At 38.1% G+C, this 25,974-nt stretch overlaps 1 protein-coding gene across 6 annotated transcripts in view; it reads left to right on the top strand.

The window, feature by feature from the left end:
• Positions 1–25,974, top strand: part of MRPS27 (mitochondrial ribosomal protein S27) — a 106,623-nt gene that overhangs the window by 4,473 nt on the left and 76,176 nt on the right. For 4 of the 6 annotated variants that reach the window (XM_030798081.1, XM_030798078.1, XM_030798077.1 and 1 more), the window contains exons 2-4: positions 1,686–1,763; positions 17,871–17,941; positions 19,991–20,049. In XM_030798081.1, the coding sequence (XP_030653941.1) occupies positions 17,888–17,941; positions 19,991–20,049 (113 nt within the window). In that variant the 5' untranslated portion in view covers positions 1,686–1,763; positions 17,871–17,887. Of the gene's footprint in view, positions 1–1,685; positions 1,764–7,479; positions 7,509–8,752; positions 8,781–17,870; positions 17,942–19,990; positions 20,050–25,974 lie in introns of those variants that run through there. The other 2 variants (XM_030798080.1, XM_030798079.1) reach the window with 2 other exon arrangements.

The raw sequence follows: 25,974 nt of genomic DNA, 5'->3' as shown, positions 1-25,974 counted from the left end.
GTAACTTCATGTTAACATTTCGAGGAGCTGCCAAATTCTTTAAAAAGCAGCTGCACTGTTTTATGTTCTCTCCAGTGAGGTATGAGTTTCTGGTTTCTCTGCATCCTCCCCAGCAGCTGTCATTATCTGTTTTTTGATGGTGGTCATTGTAGTATCATTCGTTTCTCCAGGTGATTTTGTTTTGCATTTCTCTAATAGCAAATTATGTTAAGCATCTGTCCTTATGATTATTGGCTATTTGTGTGTGTATACATATATATTTCACTTTTTCTTTTTTTTTTTTTTTCAAAACAGAGTCTCACTCTGTTGCCCAGGCTGGAGTGCAGTGGCATGATCTTGACTCACTGCAACCTCTGCCTCCCGGGCTCAATCGATTCTCCCACCTCAGCCTCCTGAGTAGTTGGGACTACAGGTGCATGCCACCATGGCTGGCTAATTTTTGTGTTTTTTTGTAGAAACGGGGTTTCACCATGTTTCCCAGGCTGGTTTTGAACTCCTGAGCTTAAGTGATCCACCCACCTCAGTGTATATATGTTTTTAAAGGTATACCTGTTTAAGTCCTTTACCCATCATTCATTTGGGTTGTCTCTTTTTTATTTTTGAGTTGTAAGATTTATTGAAATATTTTGGATCCAAGTCTTGTATTGGATAAATGTTTTGCAAATATTTTCTCCTGTTCTTTGGGTTGTACTTTCACTTTCCTGAGATTGTACTTTGAAGCACAAAAGTTTTAAATTTTGATGAACTTGCCATTCATTCTTTCTCATTCACTCCTTGAGCTCATGTTTGTTAAACACTGCCAAAGGCTAGGCATTGTGCCAGGAGCTAGGAATAGTGGTATGCTATCTTCTATGTTACCTCAGCTTTGGCTTAGTGAGTTTCTTTAATTTATCACTAGGGTGCTGGCTCATTGGGTAAGATACTACTCTTTGCTTTATGTGAAATGATTGAAACCTGTGGATCTAAGATGAAAATGTTTTTAGGCATAATAATTATAAGGCATTTAGTTAATGAGTTAAGCAACAGCAGGTGTTTTTGGTTCTAAGAAGGTGTTCTAGGGCTTGCCTGGATTATAATTTACTAGCAACAGTGGCTCCTAGTCTTAAAGTTATAGGAACAAAATTATCAGCAGTTTTATCCATAAAATTATGGGCATAGCACAGTGGTATGTGTCTGTAATCCTAACTACTTGAGAGGCTGAGGCAGGAGGATCACCCAGGAGTTCTAGGCTGTAGTGCACGATACCGATAAAGTGTCCACACGAAGTTTGACATCGATATGATGATTGACGTTGCAGGAGCAGGGGACTACCAGGTTGCTTCAGGAAGGGTGAACCAGGTTGGAAACCGAGCACATCAAAATTCCTGTGCTGATCAGTAGTGGGATTGTGCCTGTGAATAGCTACTACATTCCAGCTTGGGCATTATAGCAAGACCCTGTTTATTTTATTTAAAAAATTATTGTGAAAATTCTCAGTTTTTCTGCATCTTCCACTTGTTAGGGGTTGAATGCATTTTGTTCTTCACTGAATTGTCAACGATGCAATATTGGTTGCTGCACTGTATTAGATTATTTAAAAGATATAATCTAGTAGTTGAAAGGATAGCAAAGATATATTTAATAAAACATATAAAATGAACCTCTTGTAAAACCATGCATGTTGAAATAATTGCCTATTTTCTCAGGTAAAAGATACCTGCTTTCTGCAGCCTATGTAGACAGCCACAAATGGGAAGCAAGAGAAAAAGAACATTATTGTCTTGGTAGGTACCTACTGGACTATTATATGTGTCATTTTCAGTCACTCCATATGTCTTCCATTATTTATTCATATAACATATATATGAAATTATGTTTTTATGATGATTCAATTCAGATAAGCATGTTTTAAGTCTTAAAGAGTTAGACTTTTATACATGGCAAAATCAGTTTTATCCTGTTCATTTCTAATATTTCATTTTTGCCTCCATGATTAGTCTCCTTAGAATATGTGAACAGTTCCTTTCTTCTGTTTTTTGTCCATTTTTGCCATATGGTTTTCATGCAGCCTGTCTGTTTTACAGAATTTCGTATTTTATATTTCGTCCTGTCATATTGTCAGTCTCTTTATTTTCTTAACTCCTCTTGTGGTCTTCAGAGCCCTTTTTGACTCTTCTCTATTTCATTACCAGGTGACAGGTTTGAAGGCAATGTTACAATCTCATGTAAGCTGTTTAGAGAAATAGTTGGTTAACATCTTCCCAGGCTTTGGGCTTGTAATTATACTTTCTTTTCTCCTATTCCCTATGTCATATTACACAGACAACAGCCTTTCTTTTGTAAAATACCAAGCCCCAAAAGAAATCACTGACTCAATGAGCAGTTTTTAAAAATGTGCATACTTTAGACTTTTGGTACTGCCTGCCCTTTGGTATATATAACATCATCGGAACATTAATAAAGTAAATAGATTGGTGATAGTTTTATGAGACTGATGTAATTTTTGGATCAATTCCTATGCTGATCTAATATATTCCCCCGGATTTCTTTCGCTGTGTTTTGGGCTTATGTCAGTTAAGAATAAAGTCCCCTGTGTTTATGGATTTTTCCCATAAGTGCAGGAGACATTGCTGTCTGTAATGGCTACCTTATTGGGATTTTCAAAGATCTCATCCTTTTCTTTACTGATGATGTGATTGCACAAGCGGAGCTGGCTGTGAGCTCTGAGATGGGTGTATGTGCACAGGCCAGCTGAAGCAGAGCTGTGGGAGATCTGAAGATAAGTAATCGCAGCTTCTCCATGAGAAACTTACAGTCTCATTCTCTCTATAAGAGACCCAGGGTAGCCTTCTTACAACAAGTACTTTATCATACTTTTCTTTTACCATATTGAAACTAAATTCATAGTTAATATAATCTATCTATACTTACTGTTTGAAAAATCAGTATATGGCTGGGTGCGGTGGCTCACACCTGTAATCCCAGCACTTTGGGAGGCTGAGGCTGGTGGATCACGAGGTCAGGAGTTCAAGACCAACCTGGCCAAGATGATGAAACCCCGTCTCTACTAAAAAATACAAAAATTAGCCAGGTGCAGTGGCAGGCACCTGTAATCCCAGCTACTCCGGAGGCTGAGGCAGGAGAATCGCTTGAACCCGGGAGGCAGAGGTTGCAGTGAGCCGAATCTTGCCACTACACTCTAGCCTGGGCAACAGAGCAAGACTCCATCTCAAAAAAAAAAAAAAAAAAAAAAAAATCAGTATTATTCCTTCGCCATGATACAGAGGAGAAACAAAGGGGAAGTAACTTAAACAATATGTATTTCAATTTGTAAATAAATGTCCAGGCAAAACTACAGTAAGAAACAATGAAGCAGGTAAATATTGCATATAAATGTGGAATAATTATAGACATGGAAGAAGTGTAGATGGGTACAGATGCGGTATACTGGCAAATTCAAATACCAGGAGTGGCAGTATCATAATGACATAATTTTATTTATAGAATGAACAACTCTTGGTAAAGTTCTGATTGATTGAAAGGTATGTCTTCCCACAATATAGAGTTGCAAAATTCACCTTATTTTCCATAAAATAAACTTTGCTTATATGAAAAATGGAGTTAGTTCATTAATGATAAACAGGTTGTTTTTGGTGGTATAATTGTTATGTCACAAATGGCATGGCAAATTTTTTAAATCTTTTAATTTGGAAATAATTTTGTTGTTATTGTCATTGTTGTTGAGACAGAGTCTGTATTGTCGCCCAGGCTGGAGTGCAGTGGCGTCATCTCGGCTCACTGCAACCTCTGCCCCCTGGGTTCAAGCGATTCTCCTGCCTCCACCTCTTGAGTAGCTGGGGTTACAGGCGCACACCACCACACCCAGCTAATTTTTGCATTTTTAATAGAGACAGGGTTTTGCCTATTGGCCAGGCTGGTCTTGAACTCCTGGCGTCAGGTGATCTGCCCACCTCAGCCTCCCAAAGTCCTGGGATTACAGGCTTGAACCACCGCGCCCAGCGGGAAATAATTTTAAACTTATAAAAACTGCAAAGAACTCCTCTATATCTGTCTTAGTTTGTTTTCTGTTGTTTATAACAGAATACCTGAAACTGGATCATTTATCAAGAAAACGAATTTATTTCTTACAGTTAGAGAGGCTGAGAAGGCCAGCGTTGAGGGGTAGCATCTGGTGAGAGCCTTCCTGCTGGTGAGGACTCTTCAGAGTCCTGAGGTGGCTCAGGGCATCACATGGCGAGGGGGCTGAGCATGCTAGCTCAGGTCTCTCTTCCTCTTACAAAGCCACCAGTCCCACTTCCATGATAACCCATTAATCCATTAATCCATTAGTCCACGAATGGATTAATTCATTCATCAGGGGAGAGCCCTTATGATCCACTGGCCTCTCAAAACTGTTACACTGGGGATTAAATTTCAACATGAGTTTCAGAGGAGACAAATATTTAAACCACAGCACTACTTTTACTCATGTTTACCTGTTGTTACCATTTTGATTTGTCTGTTTTTGCTTTCTCTCTCCTCCTTCCCCCTGTATACACACTTTCTTTAATCATTTGGGAGTTTGTTTTATATATTATAGCTCTTTATCCTGAATACTTCAATGTACATTACCTGAGATAAGGATATTCTATTGTATAATCATAGCACAGTTACCAACTTCAGAAATTTTGACATTAATATAATACTTTACTATTCATATCCCAGTTTTGGAAATTGAACCAATAATAGGGTCTCTCATAGCATTTTTCCTCCTCCAGTGCAGGATGCTGTCTAGAATCATAGTTCCTTATCCTTTCTGTTTCTTACGACATTGTCCTATATATTTTTAAAGAACCCAATCTTTTTTTTTTTAAATAGAATATTCCTCTTTTTTGGATTTTCCTGCTATTTTCTCATTGTTATGCTTCCCCAGCCAGAATACTCTCAGTGATGTTGTGCCCCCGCCAGGGTATCACATGTGGACATACCTGATACCATATGCCTTCACTGGTGATGTCAATTTTGATCACCTAGTCAACTGTGTCTGATTTCTCCACTGTAGAGTTACTGTTTTTCTCTCTTCTGATTAATAGGCTATTCTCGGAGACTTTAATACAATGCAAATATGTTGCTTATCAAAAGCTTGCTCTTAGATTTAGCATCCATTCATGGCTTTAGCCTGAATCAATCTTTACTATAATGGTTGCAAAGTAATGATTTTCCAACTCTGAAAATTTCTCCAGATTTACTAGCTAACACTCAGTATTCTAATATAAGCAAGAACTCTTCCTTTTCTCTCATTTCTTTCTCATTTATCTGTTTATTATCATGCATTATGTTTAAATCATCAACTTGTGAATTTTTTAAATGATTCATTACCCTCAATTATTTTGGTGGTCTAAATATCCCACACTTGGCTGATAGAAGCCCTTTCCAGCTGGCTTCCATTTTCCCCCACCCGCCTCTTTTTTGATAACTTATTTTCTCTCATATAACAAGGTGTTTCAGGCTCACTGTGTACCTTTCCTGGCCTAGCCCTGGAATCAACCATTTGGAGCTCTGGTTACTTTTGGTGAGGAATGGCATTAGAAACCAAGATCTAGGTGCTAGGTGTCCTTTTGCTACTGTGAAATTTTTGCTTCTTGGCCCATTCAGTGAACAATTCTGGAAAAAAAATGGATTCACATACACATAAACATACATGTACACATATGCATGTACATATACTATATATATTTTGCAGATACTATGAGCTCACACCAATCCCAAGTTCATCCCCATGGGATTCTTCTTGCCTTGCTCCAGTCCATATTTGTATCTCCCATCTTCCATACTGAGAGCCGTGGCTCCCACTAGAGACAGTGTTTTGATGTACGGGACAGTCTCAGCATTGCAGGTCATCTGAATTCCCTGTTTTCTGTCCATTAAGTGCCAGTAATGCCTTCCAGTCATTGTGACAATCAAGAACAACTTCCACATATCCTAAAATGCTTTGTAGGGCCAATACTATACTGTTCTAGTGATCAGACCAGTATGGACTCATACAGCAAGGTGTGTTCGGATGTGCCATATGTGAATTATAAGCAAAGTGCAGTGAAGTACAGATAAAGGAATGACGAATTCCAGGAAAGCTTATTAACACTTTCCTAGGTGTGTAGGGAAGATTAGGAAATGAGGCCACTAGGTTTGGTGTCTTGGTGTTGGGTATAGTCAGTCACACAAATCCAGGGAACATTGTCATGGATACCTGAGTAAGCAGTAGCTGTTTGCCAAATAATAAGTATAAAAATCTGCAACGGGGCTGCACGCAGTGGCACACACCTATAATCCCAGCACTTTGGGAGGCTGAGGCAGGCAGAACACTTCAAGTCAGGAGTTCAAGACCAGCCTGGCCAAACATGGTGAAACCCCGTCTCTACTAAAATTACAAAAATTAGCCGGGCGTGGTGGCGCACACCTGTAATCCCAGCTACTACGGAGGCTGAAGCAGGAGAATCGCTTGAACCCGGGAGGCAGAGGTTGCAGTGAGCCAGAGATCACGCTGCTGCACTACAGCCTGGGCGACAGAGCTGACTCTGTCTCAAAAAAATAAGTCTGCAATGAGTAAATATCACATAGAGACATCTGTTCCCTTTTCTCAGTTAAGACTAGTTTTCTTGGAAAAGCAGTACTAGCCACCATTTACTGAATTATTTCTTGCCACCGTGACAGCTGTCCCCTCTGCCTAGAATATCTTTGTACATCCTGAATCTCTCCAGTCAGAATCGATGTTTCCTGCCCTATATTCTTTCAGCACTTTGTGCCTTCCTTGTGTATGATGTGCTGAAGTCTGCACTTGGGAGGCCGACTTCTGGGTGTCAGTCCCAGTTCTGCGGCTTTCAGCTGTCACACTCGGTTTCTGTGCCTATAAATTAGAGATGATGGTAATGCCTGCCTCTCCGTCTGACATGCAGGTGCTTCAGAAATATGTGGACTGAAGAGTCCTTAGGCCCCTTGTTTTTAGCCCTATATAAAACGTGTGAGGTGAAATAAGGTTTTGGAACTCACACTGCTTGGAAGAAAGAAAGCTTTTGAGACTTTCCTACTGTGTACTGGAAGGTAATTATTGCCGCTTTTTTCAAAATGGACATTGTTTTCGGTTTTACTCGACCTCGCTACTTGCTTTCCCTCATTTTTGTTTGAGCGTTTGGGTTGAGCTCCTGGCACTTAGCAGGGAGGCCGCATGATAGGGAGAGCGCTCCTGGCTCCAGCTCTGGAGATGGGACAGTAGGTGGCAGTGTGGCCCCTGCGGGAATCCGCCGCCCCGCGGGTGGAACGCGGCGAGTGGGCGCGGGGCTGTTGGGTAGCGTGCCCGCGCAGGGCCGCGCCCAGCATGTGGAGCGCTGTGATTGGGCGCCGCCAGCCGGAGGGCCGTGAGGTGCTCGGAGCGGGCTCGCTGATTGGGGGAGGGAGGAGGGCCGATATGAGGCTTTCGCCGCTCCCATCCCCATTGGAGAAAGAGGCAGCAAGGGACGTTGCGGCGTGTGGGTGTGAGTTTCATCTGCCAGAGCGCCCTCTCCCCTGAGCCGTGCCCTGCCGGGGGCTGGGGGGGGGGGGGCGGGGGACGGACGGCTAGAGAGACGTTCTGGCCTCTCGGAGTGGGCGTGCGGTTCCGGTGCTCCCTGTCTTCGTCCTCGTGGCTGACTGTGCCAGAGAGCTCCTCGGGGAGGGCCCTAGCGTGAGGGCAGTTTCCCAGCGCCGGGGCCGCGGTGGACGCCAATGCCGCTGTCTAGGACCTGCGCCCGCTCTGCGTCCCGAGGGCCCCGGCGCGAACGACAGAACGCCTCCCCGTTCTTCGCTCTCAGCAGCCAGCCAGGGCCGCTGCCAGTTCCACTGTGGAGAGGAGGAAACCGGGCGCGAGCCTCACTTTCCTTTCCGCCCAAAAAGCTTTCACAGTGATTGCTGTAGTACCTGAGACTCTACCATAGGATCTTCCGCCTACATTAAAGTAGTCGATTTCTTCTTTAAAATACTTTTTTATTGGAGTATAATATACATACTGAAAAGTGTGCAAGTCATAATATAGACATTGATGAATTATCACAAAGCGAGTAAACCTGTGTAGGAAACAGGGCATTCCTACCATTCCAGAAGCCCTTATTGTGGCCCCCACTTAGTCTCTCCAAAGGTAACCGGTATCCTGACTTCTAACGCCACAGATTTTTTTTTTTAAATGTTTTAACATTTGAAGATGTAGACACCTTGGTATAAGGAGCCCCCTTTACCCATCACCTGGCTTCAACAATGATCAGCTCTTAGTGTTTATCTTTATTACTGTTTCCCCATCCCGATGGTTTGGATAATTTTGAAGGAGATCCCAGGCAGTAAGTCATTTCATCCGTAAATATTTTGATATAGATCTCCAAAAGACAAGGGTGCTTTTCAATACCATTGTCACACCTAAAATATTAATAGGGTTGTAAATGTCACGAAATATCCAGTTAGTGTTCAGATATCCCTGATACTTTTATTTTATTTTAGACAGAGTCTTGCTCTTGTCGCCCAGGTTGGAGTGCAATGGCACGATCTCAGCTCGCTTAAACTTCCTCCTCCCGGGTTCAAGCGATTCTCCTGCTTCAGCCTCCCGAGAAGCTGGGATTACAGGCGCTCGCCACCATGCCCGGCTAATTTTTATATTTTTAGCAGAGATGGAGTTTCACCTTTTTGGTCATGCTGGTCTCGAACTCCTGACCTCATGATCCGCCCACCTCGGCCTCCCCAAGTGATGGGATTACAGGCGTCAGCCACCGCTCCTGGCTCAGGTATCCCTGATACTCTCATAATTTTTTTTTATGATTTGGTTGAATCAGGATCCAAATAAAGGCTCGTATAATACAATTGGTTGCTATGTGCCCCCGTTAACTCTTTCTGAATCTTTTTAATAGCAACATACAGAAGTAGAGAGAGTAGAATAAACCCCTATGTACTGTCACCCAGCTCCAGCAATTATCAATTCCCTACCAGTGTTGTTTCATCAACTCCCCACCTGTTCACCAGATTACTTTTTTAACAAACTTAATTATCGGGTTATTTTATATGTATTTTGATATGTACCTCTAAAAGATAAGGATTTTTAAAAACGTAACATCATACTATTCTAAAAAACTAGTACTTCTGTAATATTAAATATTCTATTAATGTTCACATTTTCCCAAACGTCTTATAAATTTCTTTTTAATTTAGTTTGTTGAAATGTGATCTAGATAAGGTCCATCCATACCTTGCAATGTGTTGAGTTTTCTCAAGTATCTTAGTTTGTAAGTTTCTTGCAATTTATTTATTTAACAAAACAGGTCTTTTTTGGAGTTTCCCACATTCTAGATTTGCTGATTTCATCCTTATTGTGGTGTTTAGCGTGTTCCTCTGCTTTCCATATGTCCTATGAAACTGGTAGTTGGAGAAAAGGGCTTGATCAGATTCAAGACTTTTTATTTTCTTTTTCTTTTGGTATAAATACTTCATAGTAAGTGTTTACTTTTGTCAGTAAGCACACAGCATTTGGTTGCCCCTCTGCGAAGTTAAAGGCCATTCGTGATCTTTACTTAGATTTGTTATTTCATTTGAAGCTGCATACTATTGCTGTTTAAATTCTATCATTTCATTTATTACCTAGGAAATTTTTATGACAGAACTTCCATTCATCAATAGTTTACTTACCCTGAATACAGTTTGTATATGAGTTAGCTTTCAAAATAACTTGCAAAAATGATGAATGAGGACTTTTTAAAATGTCATTAAGAACTCATGGATTTAAATAATTGAGACATTTTAATCCATTGCTGTTGATACTTCTATTGATAGGGCCATAGTTCAACTGAGCTCTGTAGAGCCCTGGGCTTTCCTACTTCAATCAGATTTCAACTTTTGATTGTTTCTGTACTGGGCTTCCCTTTGGCTAAAATAAACACTGAGTTAAAGCATTGTCTCTGAAATTCCTCCACTAACTTGCTGATTTGTTGGGGACTTACAGGGTAAAAGTTAATCAACATTTACTAGTTAACAGAATAGGATCCACTGTGAACAGGACTCAGGAGAAAACCACTGGAGAACTGGGTAGGGTGCTGGTAGGAGGGCAGGCCCTATGGGGAAGCTCCCTGAGTTCCGTGAGAGAAAGTTTTCTTGAGTCTTTCTGACAAGGGGTGAGCACTCAGGTCACTTGAGCTGAATTGGATTCATGAGCCCTACTGGATTAAATATTTTATTTCTGATTTTTCAAATCACAAAGTATGGGACACGTTTTGGTTTGGGTTACTGTTTTGCTTGTTTGTGTTGGTTTCTGTTGGTTTGTTGGTTTGTTTTTGGAGAACCTCCTTTTTGAATCCAAAGAGTATTTCATTGACATATTTGCATTCAGGTCTGTCTCTTACAGACACTTCTTCCATTTTAGCTGAGATTTAGTTTTGCTATGTCATTTCAGCTGTAGAGGCCTTTGGCTTTTTGCATGAATATTTCAGATCCTGCTCTTGAGGCCTGATGGAGATTTTCTGAAGTCTGCTTTCTTAACTTTTGTCAGTTCTGTATTTGCATCTCTGTGGCATCTATTCATTTTCCGGTTTTCATATTTGCCAAGTTCTAGAGATGGGTCTGACTTGTGCACATCACCATTCTTTAGTCTCATTAGTATATATGTACACAAAGCTTGCTTTCATGTTTTTCTTTTATTGGATTTATATGTTAAAGCTTCTGGTGACAGACAAATAGAAGGAAGTCTAAAAATCAATGTCCAAATTGGTTGCTAGGCTAGTTTTCCATACTTCCTTCTGTATATTCAATGCATGGTATATGTCATGTGTCCTCGTTTTTCTTTTAAAATGTGGGAAACAAAAACAGTTTCAGCCTGTATTTTTCAAGATCAGTTATTCTAGGAAGGACAATAATAATCTGTACCTGTTTCTTTATTATATAAATTAGGTAAGGTATGCGGATGACCATAAGCCCAGAAAGAGTTTAGTGTTGTCTGAAAGGTTAACAGTAATGTGCAGTTATGTAGAAAAGAAAAACTGAAACCATTTCTCACCTGAAGCTACAAGGATTCAATAAAGGATTCATATTTTTCTTCAGTGACCTTCATTATCACAACTTTGCCCCAGAGACCACACGCTTTTATAAGAGGCTTGTTTTTCGACACATCTCTACTACAGATTTTGTGACAGAATTTTATGTACTGTGAAGCTGTGTTACTTTGGTGTGCACCAGGTTAAAATTATCTTGGCAAAATGAATTTTTGGTCATTATGTAGTGACCCACATTATCTATAAAACTGCTTTTTGCCTGTAATCTATTGTGTTTGATATTAATACAACTGTACCAGCTTTATTTTGGCTTCCTAGTGTGTTTTTAATAATTTTCAACTCTTCTGTGTTTATATGATTTATATAGCTAGCTTTTATATTTTTAACCAATCTGACAATCATTATCTTTTAACTAGAAAATTTCTTCTATTTACATTGTCATTTCATGATTACCAATATAATTGGATTTATTTCTGTCACATTTTGTGATTGGTTTCATCTTTCTTTTTTATTTTTGGATTGATTTTTACTTTTGGATTGTTTTTGTTTTTTACGTTTTTTTCCCCTCCACTGGTCTGGAGATTATATCCTCTACTTTTTTAGAGATTGTTGCCCTTTAACTTCTAAAATGCATATTTAGCTTAAATTGTAATGCTCATCACACTCTATTATCCTTTAGGACACCTTAGGTCCACACACACACACACATCTAACCATATGCTCTTGTCTAATAATAGAGTTTTATCCGTTAAAACACATGTAACATTATTTTAAACAGTCAGTTCCCCCCTAGTTTAACCAATTTTATTGAGTTCTAAAAAGTTCCTTTAGTATTTGTTGCTAATACATTTTCTGTTTTTGTTTGTCCAAAAATGTCTTCATTTTGCCCTTATCTTTTTTTCTTTTTTTTTTTTTTCTGAGATGAGGTCTTGCTGTGTTGCCCAGACTGGCCTCCAACTCCTGGGCTTAAGTGATCCTCCCACCTCAGCCTCCTGAGTAGCTGGGTCTACAAGCACATGCCAGCATACCCGTATTTTGCCCTTATTTTTTAAAGATAGTCTTGCTAGATATGCAATTTTAGGTTGATAGTTTATACTTGCAACATTTTGAACATTTTATTCTATTTTCTGGATTTTATCATTCTTATTGAGAAAACACCTGTTAGTATAGTTGTTTCTTTCTTTGTAATTTCTCTTTTCTTTCTGGCCACTTTTGAGATCCTCTCATTCATCATTTTCAAAATAATAATTTTACTTTTTTGACTTGAGATTGTATACATATCCTGAATCTAGAAACCTATATTTTTATCAATTCTGAAAAATTCTCATCATTGTCTCATCATACATTCTTATTCATTTTTCTATATCTTTGCTCTTTTACAGTTCTCATTTTTATCTTTGCAGCATTCTGTGTAATTTATCTGCCTTTCAGTTCACTCTCACTTCACCTGTGTCTAACCTGCTTTTTAACTTATTCATTGTTTACTTTTTACAGCTTTGATGAGGTATTCTTCACATAAACTATGCATATTTAAATGTACAATTTGATCAGTTTTGACCAATGTACAGGTGTATATGTCCATTAAGTCATCTCCACGATCAAGATAATGAGCATATCTGTCACCTGCCAAAGTTTTCTCCTGTTCTTTAACCCTTTTCTCCTTCCACTTCCAGCCCTATACCCCAAATTCCCAGGCAACCATGGATATGCTTTTTTGTCACTATAGAATAGTTCACATTTTATAGAATTTTATATAGTAAAGTCAACTCTGTAAACAAAATTCTCAGCTTGGTATATTTTGGATCACAAAAGAAGAGTGGATTAAATCCCCAAAGAGGCATGAGGGCTGACTTTGTAGTTTATAATCTTCAGGGGACGAGTGTCCCGATTGTTTACTTTTTAGGGTGCATTACTGTAGTGATAAGTTTTACCTTTTCACTTCAGGTGTAGTTCCCCTAGGTGGTCCTGGCTTTACCTGAGGATCTCTGAACAAGCTTCTCATCTTACAAGTATTGGTTTTATCCTCTGTTCCCCATAAGTCACTGAAACTAAAGCTCTCCATCACTGTAGATCATCACATGCTCTCAAAAGGACTGCTCCCCTCAAAGGGACTACTCCCCTAAACACTCCAAGTTTGTGTTTCCATCTTGCCTTTGGCCTCTGACAGTTACATCTACCTTCTTGAAAGCTCAGTCATATATTTGGGGGAAAACTGATATTTTGTTTTATTTCTATAGTAGGAGGAATTTTTTTAACATATTTAATTCATTTTATTCCAGCAATGGAATTCCTATTCAGTATCTTCTTTGAGCTTAGGAGCAACATCTAAGACTTCTTTTGTGTTCCCTCCCATGGTTGTTCTCAAACATAACTGACATGCTTGATTGGCTACAATCTTCTGGGGCTATTGTTTAAGTCTTTCGCGCTACCTCAAACCCAGAGAATTAGAGCCTCCCTCTGGGTGAAAAGAATCCTAGGAATCTGAAGTTTTAAAGCCCCTCAGGCAATCTGAGTCCTCACCCAGGCTTGTGGGCCATTGCACTCTTACTGGGAATAGTGCAGGGTTCTCAATAAAATCTTGTATATTCTGAGATCGTTAATAGTATTGCTTTCTTCAAATGGGAAGGGCATTTTTATTATACATTTTATTTTCTGGACATACTTCCACATTGTCTGTTTAGCTTTAAGTTTTGTTAAATGAAGAATTCAAATTTCAGATCTATTTTCCCATATAGTCTGTTGTCCACAACCATCAGCCACAGTATGTATTCCTGAAGAGCTGAATAGCAAGCAAAAAAATATCTTCTTTGGCACATCTCTTTGAACAAAACCTGGGCATCTGCTGGCCCCTCACTGAAACATGAGGTGGGATTTTGACTATGGAAGCCCACAGTCCAGAAGCCTGTGGCGCTGGCCCTCTGCACACCGCAGCTGTCCCAGCTTTCCTGGCCGTCCCTGCTCTGTGCAGTTTTCTGCCGCATTCATCATGGCAGTGCTATACTGTGAGGTGATTGGCCGCATAATATATTTAGCAGCAAACCTTTCTCTGACTTGGAAAATGCAAATGTTATTCATTAGTTGCTGGCTCTGCAGCTGTTACCTTTTCTGACGCTCCAGCCAATTTCACTTGACTAAAGATGCCTTGGTGTGAAGGATTCACATGCAATCTTGAGTTACCACACTACAGAGGTGATCAGTGAAGCCACCTCATTCCAGAGTTTGGTTATACATTGTGCATGATGTGAAACCCACAAACAGATGATGGGTTTTTCATTTTAATTAGGCCATAGATCCTGATCTTGCTATTTTAAGTTAAATTGTAAATTTCGGGTAGAGGGAGGTAATTTCTCATAATGCCTCTCATCTAAACACAAGAGCCTTCATTATGAAATGATCAAAAGATTTGCCATTATGAGAGAGACATTTAACATCTGTAAGCAAGTAGATTTAATGCTATTAAGTTGCCTTAGTGTGAAGGGGGTTTAAGGACTTTTTGGTTTTTATTTTGCTTTAATCACTTGGCTTCAATCCCTTTAAGATAGTCATAAGAAAAGCTAATCGCTTTTATATTGTATCAAGTTCTGAAGTTCTAAAGTTGTTTTCCCCCAGTAGGTACTGAGTCATTGAGATCAATCCCTCAGGGAAAAAAGAGAGGGAAAAATGGTTAAATGCACAACAATAGGTTTTCAACAAATACTTATTACTTGATCATTTCTGGTGTGTCCTTATTACTTGATACCAATTTCTTCCACCAGGGAGCAAACAAACCTTGGAAACCCAATTGCTTTTCTCTTTCTTCCATTTCTTCCTTTGATTCATTTCTTTAGGTATTTACTAGGTGCCTTTTGTGGAACTCTTTTAGGGACTGAGAATGTGTGTATTAGTAATTACATTTATTTTATTTTTAGTGTAAGAGACAGAAAAAACAACACAGATTAGCATTTGTTGGTTTTTATCCTGATTGGCTGATTTATCTTTTAAAAGGCTCACTCAGACTGCTGGGTGGAGATTAGATAATAAGGGTGGGGACAGTAGTTAAAACAAGGTCAGGAGATGAGAGATACTGGTGGCTTAGCAGTAGTGATGATGAGAAATATATAGTTATTTTTCAAATCTAGAGGCTATAGGATTTACTGACAAATTGGTTATAGAGTGTGAAAAGAATGGAGTCAAGGATGATGCCTACATTTTTGGCCTCAGTAAACCAGCCAATGTGGTGGTCATTTACTGAGATAGGAAAAGCAGATTGAGAGCGGAAGGTTGAGGAAATAAGAGAACATGTGATGTTTAGATACCTGTTAGACACCCAAATGGAAATATCACCTATGTAATTGGAAATGCAAGTCTGGAGTTAAAGGGAGACGTCAGGGTAGGTATGTACATGTGGAGCCAGCCATCTGTAGGTGATGGTTAAAGCCGTGGCAGAGAATGAGATCACCTAGGGACCGAGCACAGATGGAGAAGAGAAGTCTGCAGTCTACTGCTGAGTCCTAGAGGCACTCCAATGTTCAGAAGTCAAGAAGAGGAGATCCTGCAAATGAACACAAGAAGGAGAGAAAAAAGAGAATGTTTTGTGAAGGATAGAATGGTCAACTGTATCAAATGATAGAAGTCAAGTAAGATGAGAACAGAAAATTAACCACTGGATTTTAACAACGTGGCAGTGGTTATTGGCGTCAGTGGAATGTGTTGAAGACTGGGAGCTCGGGAGGTAGTAACAGCTATATCTAAGATGACTCTTTAGCTGTCTTGCTGTTAAGAGGAGCAGAGAAAAGGAGCCATAACAGTAGGAAATATGAGGGCAAGGGAGGGCTTTTTTGTTTAACAAAAATAACAGAATAGAGGACTCAGAATATGGGCACAGATGCTAGTAACCTGGTAGACATGATGCTAGAAGGATAAAGTTCTCTTTGGATTGCTTCTGTTTTCTCAGTGAAATGAGACACAAAATCATGAGCTGAGAGTGAGGAGAAGGGGAAAGAGGATATTGTAAATTTGAAAAGCAATGACAAGATGTGAAGTAAACATTTTGGAGAGTATGCTGCCTAGGATTTCAGATATTTTCAGACTCTGAGATAAAAGTGTGATCTCAGAAATACCAAGTATTCCTATGGATGTTCTGCTGAAAGGAACCAAAATAGAAATCATTCAGGCCAAAAATCATTAAGGATAACCAGAGTGCTGCTCTGATTTGTTCAGGGTAGGTATAAAAGTCACTTGATAAATTTCAATTTTTAAATGTTTTGAATAGCTAATGTACACCTATAACCTGATATATAGCTAATATATTTCAAAATACAAAAGGAATAAATGTGTAAGCAATGAAGAGTATTCTTCCCTGGATCTCCCGTCATCTAATTTCTTTTTTTTTTTTTTTTTTTTTGGGAACCTATCAGGAAATACACTTGCTTGTGTCTCCTTCCAGAAATATTTTATTGATCCTTTCCCCGCCCCTCCCCATCCCAGGTCTTTTTTTTTCTTTTATTTTTTTCTTTCATGAGCTAATTATATTGGACTTCTTTATTTCCACTTTTATTTTAGATTCAGGGAGTACATGTGCAGGTTTGTTACATGGGTATATTGCATGGCACTGAGGTTTGGGGTATAAGTGATTTCATCATCCAGGTACTAAGCATAGGTAGTTTGTCAGCCCTTGCCCCCTTCCCTCTCTCCTGCCTCTAGGAGTCCCCAGTGTCTACTGTTCCCATGTTTATGTCTGTGTATACCCAGTGCTTACCACCCACTTGTAAATGAGAACATGTGGTATTTGGTTTTCTGTTCCTGCGTTAATTTACTTAGGATAAGGCCTCCAGCTGCATCCATGTTGCTACAAAGGACATGGTTTCATTTCTTTTTATGGCTGTGTAGTATTTCATGGTGTATATGTACCATATTTTCTGTATCCAATTCACCATTGTTAGGTTGATTCCATGTCTTTGCTATGGTGAGTAGTGCTGCAGTGAACCTTGAGTGCGTATGTCTTTTTGGTAGAATATTTTATTTTATTTTCAGTATGTACCTAATAATGGGATTGCCGAATCAAATGGTAGCTCTGTTTTAAGTTCTTTGAGAGATCTCCAAACTGCTTTCCACAGTGGCTGAATTAATTTACATTCTTACCAAAAGTGTATAAGCATTTCCTTATCTCTGCACCCTTGCCAGCATCTGTTATTTTTTGACTTTTTAATAATAGCCATTCTGACTGGTGTGAGATGGTGTCTCATTGTGGTTTTTATTTGCATTTCTCTGATGATTAGTGATGCTGAGCATTTTTTCCTATGTTGGTTGGTTGCTTGTATGTCTTTTGAGAAGTATCTGTTCATGACTTTTGCCCATTTTTTAATGGGGGTATTTGGTTTTCGCTTGTTGAATTGTTTAAGTTCCGTACGGATTTTGGGTGTTAGACCTTTGTCGGATGCATAGTTTGTGAATATTTTCTCCCATTCTGTAGATTATCTGTTTACCCTGTTGATAGTCTTTAGTTTAATTAGGGTCCCACTTGTCAATTTTTGTTTTTGTTGCAATTGCTTTTGAGGACTTAGTCATAAATTCTTTCTGAAGGCTGATGTCCAGAATAGCATCTCCTAGGTTTTCAAATTGATCCATTTTTTAAAAGCTAAATACATGCTAAGAAGTTTTTTTAAAATAATTCTCAACCCAATTAAATCATTTTTAAAATGTTTTAAAGAATATTTTTTCCTCTTTAATTTATATAAAAATAATTTCTAAAAAGCAAGAAAGAGCATCTCTTTTAATACTTCATGTTGGCAGCCATCTGGCAAGAATTGTAAAAAAATATGTATCTTTAACAAGGTTTTTTTTCTTTTTTTGTCTTCACAGCTGATCTTGCATCTTTAATGGATAAAACATTTGAGAGAAAGTTGCCTGTTAGTTCTTTAACAATATCACGGGTAAGAAAATTTTAACATATATATTTTCCAAGAACAAGGAAGAAAGCCAGAAAGGCCCTTCATGTAGATGAGGCTGTGTAAATAAAAAATAGTTTGCATAGGAAATATTTTTTGAGAGTATGGTATGTTTTTATAGTTACTAATAGATATTTTATAGTGTAGTAACAAATTTCTTTGGCTGAAATAAAAGGTAATACATTTACCAGATTCTGATATCAGTAATCAGTTTTATGTATCTGATTTTTTTCAGGATATGACATTCTGCTGTATGATACCATCAGTTTTTTTAAGTTGATACATCCTTCAAAGTAATGATATTTACCCGTTAGTATTGGAAGTGTTTTTGGTAGCCAAGAAAGTCTGTAAAAGAATGGATATTAATGCTAAAGTTAAACTGCAGCAGAGTGATGGGTGGAAGAATAATGTTAGGTTAGGAATCAGGAATAGTAACCATTACTGAGCACCTTCTGTGCCAGTTTTGAATGTATTAGTTCCTTAACATACATTATCTTTTTAATTCTCACTGCTCCCTATGCAATAAGCAGTCTATGTAAGACATGGTTTAATAACTTTCCCAAGTTCACACAGCTTGTAAGCGTGGAAAAACTGAGATTCAAACCCAGATATCCAGGTTCTCTTCTGTTGCCTGCTTCAAATATATCTGGGCTTGTCTTTATCATGAATTCACTTTATGACATTGGGCAATGAGACCCCTCTCAGTTTTCTCATTTTCAGCATGGGTATGGTTGCATCTTCCTCCCAGGGAATAATGGGATGCTAAAATGAGATTTTAGCTGTGAAAAGTTATTACAGAAATTAATGGCACCATAAAATTTAAAATATTGTTGAATATGGAAGAGAGAGAGGAAAGAAATTACCTTTCTTTTGAATCCTGGTCCTTTCTTTCTGCCTTTTAGTTGAGAAACAATTTTACTGGTCATAAGTTACATTTAATTTAATAGACTCATAATTGGCATATTGGAGGAGAATGGAAAGGCCATTTGTTCATCCCTTACATGATGGGTAAAACTTCTGTATGCCATAATACCTGGTATTTATTTAGGTAGTACTTCAAGGTTTACAGCTTTTTTGTACATTTTCTCATTGGTGCCTTATACTCTTCGAGGCCAGTGCCATTATCCTATTTATGCAGATGGAGGAACCAAGTCCCAGAGGGGCTATGCCATCTGTTTATGCCATACAGCAAACAATCAGAGCTGTTTCTTAAGCTCAGGTTCTGTGTTTGAACCACATTTTATATGCGCTTAATGGATTTCTAAGTCAAGTCCAGAAGTGCTAGGCATTTTTAGAAAGTCCCCCTCTTTTTACTTTCCTCTCTTTCTTTTGTGAGGTTTTCATTATATTCACAACATGCATTGTCTTCTACGCTTTTGTTTTTTTCTTTTTTGCCTCTGAGTCTCTATTTTAGAATGGAATCTGTGTTTGGAATAATCCTTTTTATTTGTTTATTTGGACCATAGTTAATGAGCATACTCAGAGATTTTATGGTTTGAAGGGAGAGTTTGTTGGTAAAGGAATCATAAGTTTACTGTTGCATAGCAGAGCTTAAATCAAAGTAGGAAAAATGGTTGTAAGACTGAGTTCTCTAAATTTAGATGTTTATATTCTGGGCAATAGTTTTTTAGCTATCAGAGTCTTCATTCTTTCAGCCATATGTTCCCATGTTTGGAACATAATGAAAATAATATCAGGGTTTAAAGATAAAGGAAAAAATAGATAACTAGTTATAATCAGTGGAACACTCTCCTTGTTCTGAGCAAGGTTCATGTTTGGCTTTCAATCCATTTTCTGATCGAGGTTATTCTACACATAGAAAAAGAGAAGCCATTGTATATTCTTTGTTTGCATTGGCATAAAGGGGTTTCAAGGATGGAGCCATATCACGTGAACATTGTTCCACTAAGCATCACCATCGTTCCAATAAAATGGGTGTCCTGTGTTTTCTAAGGTCATTGTGTGATCTAGGCCCTAGGCCAAATATATGACATAATTTATATTCAACCAAAGATTTCTTTTTCTGTCTTTTAGCTTATAGACAACATTTCCTCTCGGGAAGAGATAGATCATGCAGAGTATTACCTTTACAAGTAAGTTTTCCATTTGATTTGGCTATGTACTCTGTGATTTCACACCCCTTCTTTACATAAAAGTTGGTCTATGTTATGTATAATTTTGACACCTTCTAAGTTTACATTTTAAAGATCTTTTCATATGAGTATAGAGAGAGTTTCTGATTTTTTATAACTGCATTTTATTCCATACTGTGAGTTTATTATTTAAACCAGTTCCCTTTTTATGGACCTCTAGGTTGTTCTATTTTTTGTATTGTATACAATGTTATAATTGATAATCTTGTACATATGTAATTTTTCACCTAATTTTCATGAGTATATATATCTATAGTTTTAATCGCTATTGACAAATTGCTTTCTGTTGAAGTTTTTACATTCCCACTAGCAAGGTATGAGAGACATGTATTTTTACAGCTTGGCCAATAGTTAGGTATTTTCACATGTTTGCATTTTTTTGCCAATCTGATAGGTGAAAATTTATACACACACACACACACAGGAGTTGAGTATCTCTTATCTAAGATGCTTGAAACCAGAAGTGTTTCAGATTTTGGACTTTTTTAGATTTTTGAATATTTGCATTATACTTACTGTTTGAATACCTCTAATTCGAAAATCCACAATGCTTCAGTGAGCATTTCCTTTGAACATCGTGTTGGTGCTCAAAAAATTGTGGATTTTGGATTAGAGATACTCAATCTGTATGTATATCTCTTCTCTCCTTTTTTTTTTTTACAGGTGGAATTATACCCGATGTGAACTGTTTATGTACCTATTTTCAGTTAACACTGTTTTGAAACCTTTTCTACATTACCACATTTACTTCATTCTTTCTCACAGCTGCTAACAGTTCCATTGTGAACTACCCACAAAACTCAGCCGTGTGTACAAAAAGTATGTTCAGTACAACATCATTTATGGTAGCAAAAGACTGAAACAACCTAATGCACATTAAATAAAGAACTGGTCAAACAAGTATCTGTCAGAATTGTACCTTACAACTAAATTTTTATTGTGATTTCGGTTTTAAAAATCTGATATGTGATTTGTTCCAGTTCCTGTATTCCAAAAATAGACTCAGATTGAAATTTTAAATGTTTCCAGTAAGCATTGCATTCGAGTTTCCCATTTGATCTTGCTTGTTTTGATCAAGAGAATTTTTAGTTATTTCTGTCTAGATGCATTTTTATTTTTTCGTTGTTGTTGTTGTTTGGGGGGTTTTTTGGGGAGTAGTTTTTTTCTAGATGCATTTTTTAAAACTTACTGGATTTTAGTGAAAATGTATTCATTTTTCTTTGATTTTGCTAAATAATAATTAGGCTTCTTTTTTTTTAATTTCTGAATTGGGTAGATGCTACCACTTTTTGGGTATTTTCTATTTAAATGTAAACCTCAAGTAGGCTAGGTTCCACACCTTAAAAAAACATTTATTTTAAATCTCAGATTGGCTTTAACAATGTCCTAAGTTGAAATTTTAGGTCCTAACTTAGTTGCAAGTCATCTTAGTTGTGAGTGTCCTCTTGTACTTCATTAGGATAAAGATAAACGAACCGCTTGATGAGAGCTGGCCTTGCCTTCCTTTAGTGGCTCTTTGGGACTGTAGGGCTGCTTTGGTAGTTATTTTTTGTCTGTGGTGAAGGGTGTATTTGGGCTGGCATCTGGCCAGTTCTCAGATTTTTATTTATAACAAAATGTAGAACATAGTTTCAATTTCTAAATATAAACTGTTTTTTAGAATTTCATCCTGTGAGATACAGTGCCATAGTGTTGGGAGAAGTATGTTCCAAATTCATAAGTACTTCTGTAGCATATAATTGATTTCAGTGACTCAGCATTTCAACAAGTATTTACCGAGCACCTATTATGTGCACAGGCCCTGTCCTGGGTGCTGGATATCTAATGTTGAATAAGTTAGACATTCTCCAAGTATTACTGAAAAGTTGAAATTCTGTTTTTAAGACCTTCTGATTAGCTCTTCACATGATGTTCAGTTTTGTGTGGCCTAGGGTATAACTGAAAGTTTCGTAAGATCACTATGTCCTATTTCCATATACATGAAATAAAAGACTCTTGTCCATCATAAATCTGAGCCACTGTTTAATTGGACATCCCATTTGTTGCTTTAATCAAAACTAGTTCTTTAGCTATGATTTATCATTTATCTTAGTTCTTTCTCCTCCCTTCCATTACCAAGAAAATTGACTCTCTTTTTATCAGCTTTTTTTTTTTTTTAAGACAGATATGTTTTTATGACTTCATGTGCTTGTATATATATGAGACTAGGTAGAACTCTACAAAGCTGCATCGAAACAGTGGAGATTGGCTGGGTTCTCTCATTAGCTAAGTGCCTCACTCTTGCTTTCCACCCTTAGAGAATATACAGAACATACTTATGCCTTAGCAAAATTAAAAATTACAAGTTATAAACTCTTGGGGTTTCTCTCAAGTAATCAAAATCAGGGATGTTAATCCTGAAGACACCAAGGACTTACTACTATGTGATATTTCTACCAGTTAGGCCTTCAGTCGTTATGATGCCTAACATCTCCTCATGGGATGACTTTAGACATCTCGGAGCAAACTTACAATTCCAGGTCTAAGGTGAGGAAATGAAAAAGGAACTTCTTAATTTTAGACAACTCACAGCTTGCAGGCCTGGGGTTAGGATTTCTCAGTCCTTAAGCAGTACCATCTTTAACAGTGAAGCCAAAGCCCACAGGAGAACTTTTGCATTGGTTCACCTCTTTCTCTGACATAACCTGTGAACACCAGGCTCTGCTAGCAGGAGTGTAGCTGCCACATCTTCTCCTCTTCTAATGATCAAATTTCCACAATTATTATGTAAAGTCTAGAGCCAAAGAAGTTTAGAAATCTTGAATGATCAGTGAAGAGCTGATTGAGCTTCTGCCATTGCATCAGGCACACAAGTAAACAGTTCCAAGTTCCAGCAGCTCAGGGTGCTGCTGCTACCTGCCAGCTTATTATCACCCTATCATCCCAGCAGAAGATTTGAAGTTTTGAATCCCCGAAAGTACATAGGCTTAAATGTTTAGGGACTTCAACATTAAAGGGATCTTTTAAGGAGAGATAGAAAGGCTGCTATTCAGACAGCAGGCAGGAGAACAAATTTCTAAGTACTTTTATTTGGGCCATGGTCTATTCTCTGGGAGCTGGCAATCCTATGATCAATTTTTGCTTTCTGTTTATAAATAAAAAATGAAAACACCAAGGAAAGGGTGAAGCTCTAACCAAAGAATAATGTCAACTAAAAATGATTAAGGCAATATCAGCAACTATATTCACTGGCAAAAAAAAAAAAAAAAACAAAAAAAACTGATAATACCCATATAAAAGGAAAATAAACCAAAAACCAAGAGTAAAAGTGATTAAAATAGCAGCAAGGTTAAAACAAAGTAAAATAAACAAAATAAGAAAACAAGGCCTACTGTTGGGCTGTGACAAATAAAGAAAACTTAAATAAGATAATAAAAAATAAATACAGTAAAATGAAATAAGGATTTGAGCCAGGGACTTTACACGATATGTATAGTTTAAGCTGGGAGGTTGGGAAAATAGGCATAAGTGTGCTCTTGCACAGATATTACTAGCAGGCTAAATGGTAAACCTCTTTATGAGTGATTTTCAAGCTGTCTTCTGAGAAGCCCTGGAGCTGGTTTCTTACAGGCCCTCTAGGGCGTGGCTTGGGGGAAGAATAGGTCTGGAGAGAGGCCAGACCATGCTGCCACAGGCCATTTGCTTTTGCTTCTGTTTCTGCCAGAGAAACTGTGCCTCCAGCTGCCTTATTGGAGTCTACAGAGAAAATTCAGAGGACTGTTAACTTGAATAAGAATAAAATTATATTTTTATTTTCACTAACCTCAATAATATTTAGCATTTCTTTCACTTATGAATGTAGGCAGCAGATGACTATAATATTAACAGCATCTGTGTCTTTCTTGCCAATAAAAATCATTGATTTTTTTCATATCACATTACATTTGTTACAGATATCATCACTGCTTAGAAATTATGTTAATAATTAAACCTACCGCTGGCTAGTGTTATTTCATGCATTAATAAAGCAGCACATATGTTACCATATCCCAAGGATTTCTTAATATCTTGATAATTATATTTCAATATAATTGGTTTCTGTTATAAGAAACTAATTCTGAGAAGCCTTCATCAGACTGCCGGAGGGTTCAAGACAAGAAATTGTTAGGAACCCTGCTGTGAGATCTTGTTTGAAAAATAGGTTCTTTTGCTTAGACTTATTTTTATTTCTTCCCTCAGGTTTTTTGGGTTTTAAGTACTCTGGGTCTTCGTTTTCTCTTCTTACAAAGAAGACTTTTAGTTTAGACCTTACCAAGTAAGGCAAGCATATAATTGATAGGTTTTCTGTCTTCACAATGAAAATTTAGATACAGCCAGTCTCCCAAGTTTCCCTACAACACCAGAAAAAAGGTGCGGTGAGGAGTGAGAAGATTTGGACAGGCCCTGAGATGCTACCTGTCAGGAGACCAGCGCTGGCAGGGGGCTAGGCAGGAACATTTCCGCTTTATTTTGGTATCACCATCACCCAGTGCTTGGTGAGATGAGAAGCCATGCTCTTTCCCAGCGGTAGCAGCAAAGGTTCTGTGACGCAGAAAAGAGAGGTGAGAGAACAGCTCAGCTAACAGCTGCTGACAGGAAATGTCTGTTCAGTGGGCATAAAAAGACTGCATTTATTTTTTATATTTGTTTAAAAGAATTTTTATATCCCATGTTAATTTTAAAAACAGTTGAGCAAAATACTTTCTTTTTCTGGGCAAAGGATTAATTTCTACTTCCTATCCACATGCCCCGTCGTTAATATTTGGAAGAGAAAAGAGTTCCTACCTTTGCTTTACTATAAACTTAGAGCATTCCTAAGAATTAGATTTGCATCTTTATTTTCCTGATGCAGAGACTAAAACATAGAGATTGGCTGAGCACACGCAACGTAGAGACTGCGTATAAGCCACTGCCTGTCCTGAGAGAGAAACTACAAGGATCAGATGTGAGCAGTGGGGCAATGTTAGAAAAACAATGCAGTGCTGTCTCAGTGCAAGGTTTTATTGTTAAGGATCCCAGATGGGATTACAATTTCTTTATAGGAAACTAAGGCAGAAGAAATTCCAAAGAGACCAGGCTTAGCTGTTCCTCTACAAGAGATCCACTTTGGGGATCTGTCTGCCTGGAGTCAGTTATGGTGAGTGTATGTAGAGTTTTATACAATGGGAACTTTTTCCTTTTTCATCTTGTAGAGAGCATCTTTCCTGGGCCACCTAGTCTGTAGTTCTGAGCTTTCCCCCCATAACCTCCAAGTCCACATGCCCAATGTATACTGCCCAAATGCAGACAAGTGAACCTTGGGGCGTGTTCTAGGTCTCCATTTTCAGGAGATAAGACAGCATGTTACTGGTAAAATTGTGCCATTGGCAAAAACCATTATTTTCATGGTTATGACAAGCTTTAACCATTCTTGTGTTAGTATTTGATTACTACATTGCTAAAATGCAAACTCAAGCCATAAAAATTTCTTCTTTCCACTTAGTGTCCTCATCTTCACTGAGGATATTTGCAAATTGGATTTTTAAAGGCTTACATGGGCCTTCGAATCATGTTGGGACCATGGTAGTTTAGGGATGCATGAAATTAAACTTGCGCCTTCTACTATCAGGGTGTCAATAATCAGAACTGATAATTTGATCTGCAACATAACAGTCATTCCTGAAGGATAAGTCATAGAAATTTCTAACATATATAACATATACTCTTTATATTAAGAATGTAAATTTTTTTTTAGGCCAGGCACAGCGGCTCATGCCTGTAATCCCAGCACTTGGGGCAGATGGATTGCTTGAGCACAGGGGTTTAATACCAGCCTGGGCAACATAACAAACCTTATCTCTATAAAAA

Source organism: Nomascus leucogenys, chromosome 18, assembly GCF_006542625.1.
Source record: "Nomascus leucogenys isolate Asia chromosome 18, Asia_NLE_v1, whole genome shotgun sequence".
NCBI lineage: Eukaryota > Metazoa > Chordata > Mammalia > Primates > Hylobatidae > Nomascus > Nomascus leucogenys.
Note: the sequence above shows the minus strand (reverse complement) of the source record. Positions and strands in the feature narration are given on the sequence as shown.